The following is a 17847-nucleotide window of genomic DNA, read 5'->3' as shown; positions in this document are numbered from 1 at the left end:
TCTTGTTCCATCTCTGTGTTCAGTTTCTCTTCAGTTTTCCACAGTTCCACCCCTCAAGGGTTTTAACTAATAAAAACAAAAACATAACGTGTACACACACACACACACACACACACACACACACACACACACACACACACACACACACACACACACACACACACACACACACACAAATTAAATTTGCTCTGTATGAACCTATGCATGGATGGCTCCATGTTATTCTGCTTCAGCACCCTTCCAGAAAGTCGACCGTGTGCGCATGCGTGGCTAGAGCACGCTACTGCAGACAGGGGGCGTCAACATGGCGTTCTCTCCTCGACGACCGCACTGACTGCAACCTGCCAATGAGAGAGAGACGGAGAGAGGGAGAGAGGGAGAGAGAGAGAACGAGAGAGAGAGAGAGAAGCGTAGGCTACCATTCTGTCAAGCCTCCATCCTTTTTTCCAGCCCTATGAATCCCTACACATTTCCAGGAGGATAGGGTGATTTGAGAAGATTTTTTAAAACACATCTCTCCCTTGTTTTTCCTGCGCAGTGGATGGTTTTTGTGTGGCAGCAGCAGCAGACGCCCGAGCTTGTAGAGCAGGTGTGAGAGACGGCGGCGACCGCTCCTCTCCTCCCTGTTTCCAAGGGGAAATGTCGAGCGAGAAGCCGGTTTCAGTACCACCGGGCTCTGCTTCTTCGCTCACGGACACGGAACGAGACTCCCATCCTGCACCGGGCTCCTCTGTGCAGCAGCAGCAGCCGACGCCGCCGCCGTCGCAGCAGGTCGCCCCGGGCGCTGGCTCCGGCGCCACCGGGGAAAGGATGGTGTCTGCAGCCGGCTCTATGGTCCTCCCGGCCGGGGTGATCAACCCCGCTGTCCCGATCAGGAATATCCAGATGAAATTCGCCGTGTTGGTGGGCCTGATCCAAGTCGGGGAGGTTAGCAACAGGGACATCGTGGAGACGGTTCTGAACCTGGTGAGTAGAAGCAGGACCAAGCAGGGGTAGAAAACACAGAAAGGTAGCCATAGAACACAGTAGAATCACTGCGCCCTAACCCGCTATGTTTTATTTACGATGCTTCACTCCCCTGGTTGTGTGGCTTTCAGGGGATGATGTCATTTGTTTGTTCGGAGGATGGATGGAGCGTTTTTCTTTTCTGCAGATAAAAAAAGGAACACACAGAAGGAGGTGTGTGTGGTGAGGACAAAATAAAGCTGTATTATTGTAAAGCCCAGAGAAGCTGAATGAAGCATGTGACCCCACCAAGGCATGGAGGGTAGTCTGATGATCACCAGCCATTGTTGACTAAATGACCCGTTTGCGGTGTAACGACGAAAAGGCATTTCCAGTCAGACTGTACTCTATGCAGGCTATTCTCCTGACCCCGTTGTGTACCCTGCATTGATGCATAGGCAGGTTGTAACAAACGGCGAATGGTCACAATGTTGCGCACAGCACCGAGACCCAAACGGATTTGATTTGTTTTCCTAAAATCCTGCAGGTATCTGTCGAGCACGGAAACTAAAATTAATCCAACAGGGACAAAGGCCGACTAGCATTATGCTATCCATCGACATATGTATGTGTATGAGAATGGCTCAAAATTATGCATAGGCCTATTGTTGAAGGCAGGGCCCTGCATCCTGTGCGCAGAGGGGTGATGTATAGGTAGCTGTGAAGCGGGTTATATTGCTGTACTTCAACTAGCGATTATTTTTATTTGAAGATCAGATCTACTTCACTTACCCTCATCCCATCTTTACCCCTCCATCGGAGGTTTGTGTATGCGATGCTGGGCCTACCCTACACAACACAGAGGATTTAATCCAGCTGAGGTGTTTTTTTTTACATGACTGGTGTTTCCCGTTACGAAACAGATAAGCAAAATGTACAGCAGACGTGGGTCTGGAGGACTAATGCGTTAGGAGGATATAGGACGCGCGTGTTGGATGCTGCCAGGCTGTTTTCCTCCTCCATGCATCAGGCGATGGCGTCTACTGCATGATATTACATATGTGCCATGAAAAGAGGGGGCTCTGATCATTATTCATTTTCTTGTGAGGAAGAATTAGAATAATGTAGACATAATTTATAAGCTGACTTCAGTGCAATGGAGGTTGGCTATTTCAGGGTTTCATGTAGCCAGTGGCCTATTTACTAACTGGATACTTGGAGCAGGATAGCCAACAGCTGGGCTAAACCATTTTCCTCTCAGTCAGACTGGTGAGCACTCCGGATTCAGGTCGACTCTCATCTCCAAATCGATTATTGGTACTACACGGTAGAGCAAAGGGGGCTTTGCTGGCTCATCCTGACCTTGCCTCCTTTCCTCATACCCCCCCTCCCCCTTCTCAATGCACAGGCTGATAACCATCCATCCTGTTCCCCGGGCCTCCCCGTTTCACTCTGGAGGGGCTGAGAGGAGTGATGCTGCCTGCATAGACTGGCCTGGCTGGGCAGCGCCATGCATTTAAAAGCAGGTGGAGAGGAGGAGGAGGATAGGGGGTTGAGGGAGGGTGGGGGAGGAGAAGAGAGAGAGTGGAGGAGGAGGATGAGGTGGTAGGATGCTGCAGTGGCTATGTGCTCAGAAATCACCAGCTGATGCAGCGGAAGAGGACAGGTTTCTGGATTGGTCCACATCAGATCAGTGGAAGCTCATCAGAGCATATAACTGAAATGTACCTGTTTTACATAAATACCTGCTTTTAGGCCCACCCATTTATTTATTTTTTTGTGAAGGTCGGTCTGTTGCTTTAACACACAAAGGACCGTCACCCTGATAAATTAAAGCAGTATGTGTTGGCCAAATAAAGCTTTACTTTCTAAATCCTGAATTGAACAATCAGTTCTGGTTGCAAAGCTGCCAATAGCTAAGCCTGTTAGGGAATTCGGTTGCCCAGCTCCTTAATTAAAGGAGTTGAAACAAAGAGGTGTGGAGGCAGGAAACCTCAGTGGTCATGCTACTGGTACAATGAGTCCACTGTGACCCAAGAGCTGATCCATTATTCTAGTCAATTGTGGGAGACCACAGCAGCCACATTCTCTGTCCACCATGGCTGTATTGATCAGACCCCCACTGCAGCTCTGGTGAACAGACGGCTTGGTCAGATGTGCTTCCTGGTCTGTCGGTGTGATGCTGGCTGTTTGGGTAGAGATGAACTGTTGAGTCTCTAGAAAGAAAGAGTAGACAATAAAAATCAACCTGGGCCAGAATGCTGGCTGCGCTGAAGCCAATACAGTGTTTATCTGAAATGCAGGCAGTGTATCCATCAACATATTGGGCATGTTATTGCCTCTAATCATGTGATAATACTGCTTTTAAATGAAAGGGAACATGCAGATACAGAACATACAGTGCACACATACAGAAACATATACAATTTGTGTGTGTTGGGGGAGGGGGTGTTGCTGGCAATGAGGTGCTCAGCTATTAACATTAACACAGCATCACAGTTGTCAAGGCAACACTGCTCTTTGACTGCCTGCTTCCAGACGCTCGACCACCTGGTGCTGCTTTCCACTTCCGGACTTCTGTTACAGTACTCTGCCACAGCGTTTCTCCCTTTACTCTCTCTTTCTTTGTCTGTCCCTCTTTCTCCTATTCTGTGCTGTTATCGTGAGAAATTCTGTATTTATTGGCAACAACACTAGCGCTGAATAACTGAAGAGGAGGCAGCTAGAAATGAGTGATGTCATCAGTGGATAAGCTCGTGTTGGATACAGACGGGTGATAGATTAAAGTAAAAACTAGTATCTGGTGTCTGGGTGTTTGGCCATCATAAGCCCCCAGAACAGCTTCAGTACTCTTTCGTCTCTCTGAGCTCTGTGGAGGGATGGACAGCACTCTTACAAAAGATATTCTCTCATTTGGTGTTTTGAAGATGTTGGAGAGCACATTTAGGGATGCAACTAAGGATTGTTTTCTTAATCGATAAATCAGCTGATTATTTTCTCAATTAATTGTTTCGTCAGATGTCAGAAAATTGATAAAAATGCCCATTATAATTGCCCAAAGCTCAAATGAGACAGAGTAGACACTGTAGACATTGCTTTGTGATCACAAGCCAAAAAGGCTGTAAAATGTCTATATTATTATATGACACTGAGGACAGCTTGATATTGTGGTGGTTTGCAGTGTGGTGATGGCTCCACTTACTGGTTGTGTCATCCTTTCAGACGGCAGTGCTTTCATTTCCCTTACTGCTCTGGTGGTTCTATGGGTTGAAACCTTTCATTTTTCTAGTTAATGGTCAGCCACTTTCTATCCCAGCCTATTTGCTCTGACATGTGGTGATGTTGGAGTAACGTGAGCCAGGTTAGGAGGAATGTCTGACATCTGCTCTATCTGACTGAACTGTACTATCATTTCTATTCTTTATTTGAAGAGTTGAGAGCTATGTTTCAAATGCATCTGAAGGCAGTACTGTCAGACCCTCTGCTTAAGTACAGCACCAGCTGTGCTTATTTATAGACAGCTTTATCTAGTTGTAATGCGTTTTTTATTTGGGATCAAAACCACACGTTTTTCTAGGATAGAAAATGATTGGTGACACACTCTGGCACACTCTCCATCTCCATGCCCGTTCTTTGCTTTTCACTCTCTCTTTACTTTCCTTCTTGGTTAGATGCAATATCCTCTGGCAGTGTCAATCCCCACCTGAGCCCCCTTAGGGGTCTCACAGAGTCTCTGTTAGCAAACATCTCATTATTCCTGTCCACACACTCCATAATCACCAAGGTCACCTGATACCAGTCCAACAGATGTCAGAGTCAGCACAACGCATTCAGTCTGATACACACACCCAAAAAATAGACATCCACTCACTCAGATGTTCATATATTGCCAATCAGACGCAAATGCAAACATACACATGCAGGGGATCAATTATGTGCAACCCCTTGATGTTGATCTTTTGTTAAGAGTATCATTGAAAGCATGAAAAGGAGGAAAAAAAGAACGAGTACAGTATTTAGAAATAGAGTGTGTCTGTATTTTGTCATGTGTTCAACACTGCAGTGACACCGGGATGCTAATGAATACCTCTAAGATTTCTAAAGGAAATGGCCACCCAATTTTAAAACATATTGTGTGAAATGATATTTTTTACCCTGGGATGGTTTGAATTTAATTTAGCTATGTTCCAATTTTGCCCTGTGGCTGCAGACTTGGTGCTCAGACTAACTATTTCCCTGCAGCGCTATAATCCCCTTGCATGGCCATGCAGGGGAATGACAATGCGTCATCATGTGCTCACACAGCCATGCAGATGACTCTCATAACAAACTTCCCACTAATAGACTTAAATGGTCCAATGAATTATGTGTGGCCGTGGGTATGTTGGGTGTGTTGAAAACCAATGATATACCTGTGCATAAACCCAGGAGCTGACATTTGAAATGACCAGTTTTATAACATTTTCATTTTAGTTTTTCAAGGTTCTGGACAAATGTACAGTGTGTAAAGATTTGTCTATATAGAATACCTTTTATGCACCACAATATTTGTACTGTAGCTCTAGTACACAGTGGAAGGTGCTATATGCAGCATTGTTAAAGAGGACATATGCACCTTACAAGGTCTTTTATTCTGGGTCTCTTTGGAATATCTTTGCATGATTTACAAAAAAGGTCATTATTTATCTTATACTGGCCCTTTATGTAGCCCCTCAGTTTAGCCTCTGTCTGAAACAGGTTGTTTTAGCTCCTGTCTCTTTAAGGCCCCCCTCCTGTTGGGCCCACTCCATTTTGATTGGTTAGCCTCTGGAAGCTGCCCATCATTAGACTTCTGCCAGCTCTGGAAGCTACAAAAACAACAATAGATGTTGCTTCTTTTTCCTGTTCTTTACTCAAAATGAAGACTTCTCAAATATATCTGTACATATTTGATCCCAATCGAATCTGAAACATGCAATGTGAACAACCCATGGAATGACCTTAGCAAGAAAGACCATGGAAAGGAAAGCTGTTTGTGGGCATGCGAAAACAATCTGACATGATCACATGGAGGAAGTAAAGGTAACATTGGAAACAGTGCTTTCAGAGCCGACCCTGGCTGCTGGCCTGACATTATAGCAGTATAGAAATGACAGAATCACAAAAAGCATGTTAAGTCCCCTTTTAAAGAGCTCTTGTTTTATCTAATGTCAAATGAATTGTGATGACGGTGTTGTTGTATTGCCATAAAATAATTAAGCCATGGTCAAGATGACAGGCTCTGTGCCTCATTAGCTTTGTTGATTGTGGACCACTTCCACAAAAAGTGTCGTGTTATGTTAAAATGCTACATGTAACTCCTTTTAACTGTGTGTACATGAAAAGCATATTGGCAGCCCCTGTATTATATCCACGGGTAAAACAGGCTAAATAATATTGGGAAACTGTAGTATTACTTGTATTTCACTTGTACTGATCTGCTGGTGTATCCTGTCTTCATGGAGGAGGGACTAGCATTAGCCTCAGGCTTTTGCTGCAGCAACGAAAAGAAAAATGTTTATGAAAGAGGATGCACATTTTGTTCATCTTAACCAAGTGTTTTCGCGGCCTCTGCGAGATGATGTTGGGGGATATTTTGGGGAAAGATTAGTTGCTGTAATGCTGCAGAGAAGCTTAGTCAGTTTGTGCCTGGGGGCTACAGCCAGTTAGCAATGTTAGCTAACCATGACAACAGTCCTGGTACTGACCCAAGGAACAAAAAACAGCTTGAAAATGTTATTACATGGCTGACCTGCCACATCAACTGCGTAAACACACACACACACACACACACACACACACACACACACACACACACACACACACACACACACACACACACACACACACACACACACACACACACACACACACACACACATACACACAGATGCTCTAGAAGAGGTGGAGGACAGAGGGTGTGGTTTCCACTGCAAGGTCATGAGGACTTTGCTATCTATCTCACAGCTGAGTTGTCCTGACCCCAGTACGAGCCCGAGAGATAGAAAAAGATGACGTGGGGAAGATGCTCATCTTTGCTATAGAAAGAGTGATAGAGAGATGAGAGAAATGATGAGAGGGATTCAGAGAGTTTCAGAGGGGAAATTGAAAAGTGTGTGATTGTCCTTCAGGTACTCTTTTCTTCTTGAGTGTAACATAGGTCCAGCTGTATGGTGGTCTGTGGGGGTCTGATGAGTTCCGGCCTCCCTGTGGAGCCTCATCACACTGTGTGTATCACCATTCCTTCCTCTTCTCTGCTCTTGCCGACCGAGGAGTTAAGAAGCACTCCTATGGACCTGAATACACGGGAGAGTTTGAACACTTTTTTTGTAATAAAGCACAAAAGCCTGGTCGAGATTCTTTGACATTTTGAGTTTTAATTGGCCATTTTTCTCCATCAGTCACTTGTCACACTGTGGGATTAGCCTCTACTGGCTTGTTATGGTTAGCGCTCCTGGTTGAAAGTGAGGACTGCAGCTTCCACGCTCTGAGGCATGCTGGACAAATCTAGAAACCTTTTTCCACCATTTGGCAAATATCCGGGGAAAGAAATAACCAATTAAAATCTAAATGTCAAGTCGTCCCTTAAACGAAATACCCCATCACTCCCAAATCCTCTTACAAGCAAACCTCTCTATAATGATCTGCTTCAGAGCCAGATCAGTCTTTTTAAGGTGTAATTCCTGGTTTCATTATAGTTTCTGTTTCAGTCTTTGTGGCTTGAATTAAAACACGATTTGCATTAAATGCTTACCAGTTTGATTTGTATGTGTGAGTGTGTGCGATGTTAAGCATCCAAGCTAAACCGTTCAACTTACTGAATAGAGCGCCTCAATTCTGCTCCACTTTTCTAAATTCCACCTCATCTTCAGTTAGCTGCTATTTCCAGATGCTGGGATTTTTCAGAGGATAAGCCATGTCAGATTTTTTGGGTTAGGGAAGCTTCTGGGAATGGGGAGAAGACAGGAAAAAAGTCCCATCTTTTCTTAAAGACACCTTTTGTTACTTCTCCGTCGCTCCCTCCAATTCACCATTCTTTATCTCCTCTAAGCACATCCATCTCCCTAACCCCTCTGTATAATCTCGTCCCTCGCTCCCTGACTCCCTGGTTGTGTGAAGAGGCTGGTGGATGAATGTGGATGATCCCTATTGTGTAGAGGTAATGAAGCTGTCTGCACTGCTGTTACTCTCCTGTTTCTTTCTCCACTCACTTTCTCCTTCCACTCATCTTTGCCACATTTCAAGCCTGGAGGGAGACTATTGGCTGTTAACCACACGTCTGTGCTTTCTTCTCAGCTCGCTATGCTTCTGTAAGTATGGATGTAGTTGCAGAGAAGGTAGATGACAAAATAATTGTTGGTCCATTGAGGTAAGGAGTAGCAGAGTAGAGGAGGTGGAGATGAGTCTGTACCTTTTTCTATTTCATTTCATTTCATTTCTTGAGTTCAAGTATTTTATTTCTCATTTCTGTGGATGCCAAGAGAAATACATCGTTGAACTGTATTTTTGACATGCAAAGAGTATTACAGGGTCTGTTAATAATGTTGTAACAGTTCAGCTTGCACTGACGTGCCAGTCACAAATCTATTTCAAATAAATTCCAATTGATCTGCCAGATGAATGAATTAAACATGAATTTCACATACAAGGCATATACTACTGAACTTAAAATGTGTTTGCTATATTCTTTTGGGCTTTCAATTTAATTCTTATAGATGTCATTATAAAACCTGGTTATTCTTTGACTGAATTCTTAAAAATGGCTGTATATTGATTGCGTTATTGTTTTCCTGGATATTTTCACATGAGAAGGCTAGATGAAGTATAAACTGACAAATTCTTGGATTTGTCTTTCAATTAAAAAAAAAAGAACCTATCACAAAAGGCTCATCACAAATTGTAACACTGAATCTTTAAACTAAAGTGATCATACTGAGTCATCATCATCACTGACCAAATCGTTTCGACAATGGGAAGGTGTGTCCAAACCTTTAACTGGTACCTTGTCATGTACTGAACTAAACATAACAGCTTGAAGTAGAAACAAACCGAACGTACTACTGAACTGAATCAATACTGAACAACAGCAGTATGATTGTCCGTGACAAATAAGGGTTTACATGATGAGCATTTCGAAAATATCTTAAAAAAAATTGTCTTAAAAGCAGCATCAGGTTTGTTAGAATGTACATTTTGTATTTTTGTTGGATTTATGTAATTTAAAATCGCATTTGCCACATTTCTTTAAAACCAAAAGTAAGACTGAATGCCTCTGAAAATGTCAAATGGTGTAACTACAAAAGAATGATAAATATTAAATATTTTATCCACCTACAGTGTAGTTAAATGTAGTTCTACAAATAATTATTTCATTTAATAAAAATTAAAAAAAGTTCATGATTGTTACGTTATTCCCCAGAATAAATTTAATATTTAGAACAATTGTCTACAAACTTCATAGTGAGTGTCTACCAATCTTATGAATCTGTAATTTACATATATATATATGTGATTAGAGCCGCCGAATTGATATCTGTGTGAAAAATGTTTTGTTTTTCTAACAGTGAGAAATGCAAAATTTTATCAAAAATCGAACCTGGTTAAGTAATTGTCTCTTTGTGTTTTTTAAACTGTAGCATTATTTCTACTCAACCAATTTGCAGTTTTATTTATTATCATGTGTATTTTTAATTCATTTGTAGATGTAAATGCTACAGTAAAGCTACAGTAAGCTTCTGTACATAAATGGTGTCTTCCCCTGCGCTCCCTGTTTCCAAACTATTGTGTCTGGCTGGTTCATGCTATTGTGTCTCTTTTGTGTGTGTGTGTTTTTTTTAATGCTTTTCCAAGATGTGTGTGTGTGTGTGTTGGTGTTGGGAGGGGGGGTTGTGGGTGTTGTTTCTATGGAATCTTCATACAGCACATTTGGATCAAAAACACTGTTGACACACTGCATTGTTGCTGTGAGTGTCTGGCACCCCTTCAATGCACTAATCTTCACATTATAACAGGCTGCTTTGTTTGAATCACCTGGTGTTTGTGTGCTGAGCTGGTGTATGTGTGTGTGTCCATGCCCCCAACATCACTGAGAGTTGATAAATGAAAAATGAATGTTCCTACAAACCCTTGATTTAGTGTCTTACACCTTCATCTGTACATTTTACACACACACACACACACACACACACACACACACACACACACACACACACACACACTGCTCCTTTCCTTCTTGTAGCTCACATCATTGCCTGGCAGGGGTGATTTTATATTCATGCTGCCCTACTTCGCCTCACTCCCTTGGCTCCTCACGTACACTCTCTCTCACACACACACACACACACACACACACACACACACACACACACACACACACACACACACACACACACACACACACACACACACACACACACACACACACACACACACACACACACACACACACACACCACACGCATCTGCTTTACTGTGCAGTATAGCTAACTGTGTAGCTATTCATCATGCTGCATACTGCAGTGGCCAAACGTTGATTATAGCAAACTTTGTAGTGTGTGTGTGTGTGTGTGTGTGTTCAGTATTCAACAACTACCCTTAATGTTATTTTATAGTTGGACATCTAGAATGTCCCTGTTTGATTCATCCATCCCTGCAGCATGAGTACAAGTTTGTGTCAGTAGTTGTAACAAGTCATTTAACACCACATTAGACAGGTTAGCAGATTCACACTCAATTTCTGCATCTGTATGATCAATGTATCAGGACTGCATGTTCTTGTCATAAAAAAGACACTTCAGTAATCATGGAGAGCTGTGGATGAAGGGGAGGCTTAAACAATTTTTCAGGAGATGAAGCAGCTTGATTACAGAAGGGCAGTAATGTTTCCAATGTTTTTTTACACTCCAAAGAGAAGAAATGAGCCAATGACACAATATGCTCCTTTCATTGTGTTCCTTTTGTTTACATATGATGCTGCTTGGCTTGCACTGCAGCAGATCTCGTTTTAGTACACACAATAAAGTTGGGTCTGTGTGTTCTTGTTCATGTCAGCGAGGGAAATAAGAACAGTATCCTAATCTAGTGTGGTGTACTGAGGACTTATTCGACAATAACATTCTGTGTGAGGGCTGGCTTCATTCAGGAGTGTTGAAAACTCAAAGCATTTTATGCCATTGTTTGGGTTCATGATAAATCCTACATAGTCTACCTCAAAGTAAAATGGGTTTCATCCTGTAACCACGTGTTATGAAAATCCAAAGTGACTGCTGATTGACATGTGCGTCAAGTCACCTCACATTTATGTCTCAGTAAGTAAAGAAAAATGTTAGTGAAACGTTCCAGATTCACTAAAACCGAGAGTGACAGCATGCAGGGGCAATGCCAGTGGCAAGATCCTGAAATCAGTAAAGCACATGATTGCATCATGTAAAGAAGAAAAGTTTTTGTACAGTTAAAATATCAAAAATAGCTTTTCAAAGAGCAGCTTTGAAATATTTTGATGGGGCAGGTCAGTTTTATTATGCTTTAAATTACAAAAAATACAATGAATACATAAGAAATTCACACTTTTTTGGAGGGGTGGGGGTTGGGTGAATGCCCCAAATTGTAGTAAATAAAGCAAACTATTCCATAACCAGTGATTCCCAACCTTGTATATCCATTCTCATGGAAATATTTCTTTGACACTGAATGGGCTTGAAGGTCAGCCAGCTTGTCTTCACAGCTAAGGTATTCATCGTCCTTGAGGCTGTAAATGTAGGGTCCACGATACCTTTGAAAAGTACTTGTCAACATTGGCGAAACATGACTTAATTTCATCCCATAGCTAATTCATGGGTCTGGTAAACTTAGTGTGTAAAGGTGCAGGCACAGGGAAAATTGTTAGAGCTCCCTTTTTGACATTTCCCTACTCTGTATTTCAGTTTGTGCACAAAAGTATTTAAAGCGTCTTTGCTCTGTGCGACATTCAATTCAGGGCCCTGCATGTGCTTAGAGAGTGAATATGTCTTTTAGGTATTCTGTTTTGATCCAAAACGCAGCAGTCAGTCTGTTGTTGTTGTGGCTACAGTGCTAGACATGAGAATGTATTGATTCAAGTCATCACGGTGAATATATTGCATGTAAATGATTAGGGATGCAACGGTACTCGGTAAAATATTGAACCGTTCGGTCCACTCTGCACGGAACAATACGCCCTTATGGACCGCAGGTTTTTGGTTTTGCAATTAATTTTGCATTGATGCTTTACAGGCAACTGTGTGTGTGTGTTAGTGTGTGTGGGGGGGTGGGGGTGTGTGTGTGGGGGTGTGTGAAAAGCCCTCCTCACGAGTTAATGTCCAATCACTGTTGTGCCTCCACCCACTCACCCCCTGAAAGGCAAAGAGAACATTCCTAAGCCTCTCAGCAGCTGGTTTTGACCCTCTGCAGCAATTTTATCAATTCTGTCTTTGACAGTGTGGTCAGAGAGCAGGGTGGTTTTCACTCTATCCACCACCTGTGGGCCACACAGCCTCTTAACAAGTTGCAGGCGGGTGGGTTTGATCAGCTGCTCTCTAATATTGTTCAACTGAGCCTTGGCAGTTGATAGTGTACTGTGGCTCTGTGTAAATCACTGTCTGCCCTTTCAAATGCTTTTCTGATAGTCTGGATCTTTTTGATGGTGCCACCTGCTTATTCCTTTCAAAAAACTCCTGACTTTGACCAGCAGTCCCCTGGTGTTTTCCTTTCGGGTGTCGTTTAATTTGGCTTGGCTTCATGCTGCCATTTGCTAGCTGCTCGCCACAAATGACTTTCCGAGACCTTTCCTGTCCTTCAATAAAACCAGAATGCAGGTAACTCTTGGGATATAGCCTTACTTTTGTTGATACTTATGAGTCATCATCACTTTTACTTTTCTCAGACATGTTGTGTGGTTCCTAAAATATTGATGCTCTGACTGCAGGAAAAACAAGGATGAACTAGCTAGTAGGGCTGGGCAATATATTGAAATTATATCGATACCGTGATATGAGACTAGATATCGTCTTACATTTTTGATATCGTAATATCGCAATATGTCATCAGAGTTGTCTTTTCCTGGTTTTAAAGCTGCATTACAGTAATATATATTATTTTCTGAACTTAACAGATTGTTCTAGCTGTTCTTTTATGTACCTTTTACCCACTTTGTCATTACATCCACATTACTGATGATTATTTATCAAACATTTCATAGTGTAAATATGTTGTTAAAGCATCAACAGCCATCTCTATAATATTGTTGCAATATCGATATCGAGGTATTTGGTCTAAAATATTGTGATATTTGATTTTGTCCATATCGCCCAGCCCTACTAGCTAGCTGACCTGATGAAAGTGATTAAGAGCGAAGGTCACAGTGTTGCCTACTAAGTAGCCAACTATATTTAAATGAGGACCAAAAAAAAGTGAGTGGCTATACTTTGACACAGCAGTGTTTAAGCTAAATATCAGCATGCTAACATGCTCATAGTGATGATGTTAACATCCATACTTTTAGTAGGTGTAATGTTTACCATGTTCATCATCTTAATTAAGTGTGTTAGCTTGCTAACATTTTTTAATAAGCTCCATAGCAGTCCTAAATGTCAACCTCATGGTTGCGCCAGAGAAAAAATAAGGGGATCAAGTCATTGCAATTCATTGTGTGGGAATCAGGAATGGTTCTGTGCTAATACAGAACCATAGTGTTATTTCATCAGATATGTGAAAACTTTGACCTACTGGTGGCTTTAGATGGAAAGTCATCCAGCTCTTATTGCGACATTGTAGTCTGGACCAAAATGTTGGAACTGACCAATACACAGACCAGTGGTCTGACATCGACGTTGGGTTTATTTTTGATGTATTTTATTAATTCATTAACAAGAGAACAGACAAATTGGGGGTCACATAAGAAAGGGTCACAAAGGTCTTTAAGTATTGCAAAGTAAAAAGTAACTAACACAAAATCAGTCCATTGCAATCTACTCCAACGAATCCTTCCCATGCAAATCCACAATGTCCACTTTTTCAGAGTCCGGGTCTTGTCATCTCCCAAACAGGGAAGGATAGGGTCCCATGTTTTGTAGAACTGAAATGGCTTTCCCATCAAAAAATAGCTTAAGGCCTCCATCGGCCTGAATTCCATCGGCCTGATCTGTGTTATGACAGGAGGATGTTCGGATATCCACTGTAACAGTACACAATGTCTAACCATGTCAACTCACCCCTTCCTGCGAACACTTTCACACTCACAAACACTGGTAGATGGAGGTGGAGGATGAGGTTTTGCAGCCAAAACCTAGCTGTGGTGAGTCATTGTATTACCCTCCTGCCTTCACTCCGCCTCATCCACTCGCCCACTCCATCACACTCCCTTCCCCTGCCCCCACCCTGCCGCCGCTATGCTCAGGCTGTGGTTCCAGGAAAACCATTAGGTTGGAATATAGAATATGAATGCAGAGAGGAGCACTCCTATAATCAAGTCTCGCTCTGTCTCTGTTTGTTCATGTTACCTCAAGTGTCACATGTGGACATTTTAGTACAGGCTCAATCACACAATGAAAGAATTCTTTCTTTCATTTTTTACTTTACATTGATGATTTAAAATAATTTTGTGCTGCTTCAGTACAGGACTGGATTTGCAGAGGGATCTTTTTTTTCGCCTCCAAACTTAATAATTGATGTTTTATGACGTGTCTGTATTTGGTTTTCAGAATTGTCCCACTCACTCTCCGCCCCCATCCTTCGAGTTATTTCTTCCCTCTGATATTATTTTAGATTTTGCAATAGCACTTCAGATTCCTTTTATCTTAATCTTCCAATCTTTCTGAAATCAAATGTTTATTTTCTTTTCTTCTTGGCCCTCTTGATGATGAGCGTGTTACCTCTCAAGGACGTGAGTGCTTGCTGGCAATGGGCTGTGATATTTGAGAATGGATTTTGTGTTGATATGACCTTTTGATAGGAAATTGTTTTTTGTGATTGAATTTGACATTTGACATCCTCATCTGGGGAGCCCGATTTCCCTTTCCAGGTAGCGATATGGTAACATTCTACATGTTGTGTGTGAAAGTTAGTACAGTAATGTATATTAAAGTTGGACAATTGTTGTTGGAAATTTATTTATATTATTTCAATGAAATTATACTGGCACAGGATTTGGTCTACCATACAGAACCCCAGCTGAATAGCAGCTGCATTCAGGCAATTATCTGTGTTGACTTCGCTAGCACTGTTAGCTTAATATTCAATACTAGTAATCAGTAAGCTACCTTCTGAATATTAGAAATTGCAAATGTGAAGGACTTGAAAGGTAACTCATTTTCATCTTTCAAATGTTAATACTTCCTTACAATTGCATCTGTTTAAGTCTTAAAGTTTTAAAGTCTTTCTTAGCTTACTTATATCCATTAGTTATCCATTAGTATCCATGAAAATATCCTCCAGGATGATGGCACTGTTTGTAAATTATTCCACTGTAATGGGAGCTGTGTGATAAAGTATTAATGTATTAGATCCCCTTAGGCCATGCAAATAAGGCAAACTACCCAGTGTAAAAAACTGAGGGGGCTGGTTTATGTAAAAACTCGGCATTGGTCAAAATATGCAAACAACATGATTCTTTGTTGATCACCACAAATGCAAGCTTCAAATGGTTCCATCTCAATGTTTTAATCCCAAAGCACAAGCCTCTGACAGCTCCTACACTGCTATTGCTGTGTCTGCTGCACTTCAAAAAACATGGACTACAAACAGCACGTCTTCACCACTGTCCAGTGTGGAGGACAAGTCTGAAGTAAAGCTACTATAGTGACAAGCCACCGACACAGGAACATCTTGACAGAGAAGTAGCTGAAGGTTTGCGTGCACTCTTCAGAACAGTGTTTAAAATGCTACAGTATTGAGGGCAATGTATGGCTGAGGCATCATGGATCTCTGTGTATGTGCGATTACACTCTCTGGCTGTCTATCTTGACTTGCCATTATCTTGTGTGTACAGTATGTTTGTGCACCGTGTGTGGTCTTTTTGCTAAACAACATACAGTACATCATGCTCCACTAACCCTTCCAACCCTACTTTGTATGTGTGGGCAGTGCACATGTGTGCATGCGTGTGTGTGTTTGTGTGTCATTCCCAACCCTGTCTTATGATGATGGATTACTGAGAGTCATTGGAGCTGCTTGCAGCCTCCCTTATCCTCCATCGGCTCTGGCTCAGTGGAACAGTACTCTCCATTGTTTCAGTGGATGGTGAACATGCACATGGACGTGTGTGTGTGTGTGTGTGTGTGTGTACTTTCACACATGCATGCACATATCCTATCTGCTGCAGCGCACACACACACACACACACACACACACACACACACACACACACACACACACACACACACACACACACACACACACACACACACACACCCCAAACAAACAGTTTAGTGATCCTGAATTGCCACCAGCCTGGCCTGAGTCAGGTCTGCAGGGCTTCTCTGCTGACCTTTGAACTTAGCATCAGCTAGTCTACACCTGCTCCATCTCACCAGCAGACACACACACACACACACACACACACACACACACACACACACACACACACACACACACACACACACACACACACACACACACACACACACACACACACACACACACACACACCAAATCACATTTAAGACATTTAATACTGTACAATATTTTATCTTTGCACAAGAAGAATAGTTCATAGTGACATGCAACTCTCAGTTATCGTCTCCTGTCTGTATTTTCATCGATGATAAGGCCAGTGAGGTGTAAGCAACATGCAGGATGCCCTGTAGGTCTTTACTTCCTGTCAGCTTCTTTGAAATGAGCACATCTGAGTCGAGTTAGGAGACAAGGCGCGAAGGCCTTATTAAAGTACTGAATCCCAGCCTTGAGTCCTTCCTTCTGAGGCTCCCATGATATAACCCACAAGGATGCCCTCGTTACTGCCTGTCTTGAGAGGGAAAAAAATGAAAAGGGAGAATCATTTTTTCCTGAGTGGAAGAAAAAAAAGCCCTGTAAGACAACACCTTGACACCACCACTCCTACACACACACACACACACACACACACACACACACACACACACACACACACACACACACACACACACACACACACACACACACACACACACACACACACACACACCCCCCTCAAGATTTAACTTATGCCGTGTTTCTGCTTGCCGGGTGTCTGGTAGGATTCAGTAGCCTGTCTCATTTGTTTCGTGCTGTCCTTTCAATGGTGCCCTCTCAATCACCATGTCTCCTTGATGCTTTTTTTCCTCCCTGCTTCTTACTTTTTCTCTTCGCTGGGTTTTCTTATTCTCTCTCTGTGCCTGTTCTCTCTCCTCTCCTCTAAGCCTCTTTGTTGCCTGGTGAGAGAAGTTGCTTTTGGTTCTTCTCAATTAAACCATAAGTCTCGAGGTCTTAACACATACCTCATAACAGTTTCTGGTCTGGTAAGTCCAGGGCATTTCAAGTGTATGTGTTCCCTTGCTACCACAGATTTTAGATTTTCTCTAAATCTGTGGGGTTGAGTCTCTGAGGAGGGTGGATTTGTGCTCAGGCAGTGATTTGTGTGGCTATCGGTTTGACAGAGATCAACAAAGTTTGTTATTTTGGTGACATCCTTGGCTGCTGGAATGTTGTATTACATTATATTTTCCAGAAATGATAAAGCTAACACTGTTGTCAGAATCGTGAAATGTTTTCCTTGTTTTGAATGTTGTGTTGTCCTATCAGCTACGGTCCCTACCACTGATAAATCTAACCTCTCTGTCCCGCTGATTCCATCCGGTTGTCGCTTTTTTCTGGGAATGATCTAACCAACACTGCATGACATGAGATGAACTGCAA

The 17847-nt window shown here is 42.4% G+C and overlaps 1 protein-coding gene across 3 annotated transcripts in view; it reads left to right on the top strand.

Annotated features, from left to right (window-relative positions):
• The first annotated feature begins 639 nt into the window (after nt 1–639).
• Nucleotides 640–17847, top strand: part of nbeaa (neurobeachin a) — a 91744-nt gene continuing 74536 nt past the window's right edge. For all 3 annotated transcript variants that reach the window (XM_062432475.1, XM_062432474.1, XM_062432473.1), the window contains exon 1: nt 640–966. In XM_062432475.1, coding sequence (XP_062288459.1) covers nt 640–966 — 327 coding nt within the window. The remainder of the gene's footprint in view (nt 967–17847) is intronic.

Source organism: Scomber scombrus, chromosome 14, assembly GCF_963691925.1.
Source record: "Scomber scombrus chromosome 14, fScoSco1.1, whole genome shotgun sequence".
Classification (NCBI taxonomy): Eukaryota; Metazoa; Chordata; class Actinopteri; order Scombriformes; family Scombridae; genus Scomber; species Scomber scombrus.
This window is presented reverse-complemented; position numbering and strand designations above follow the sequence as displayed.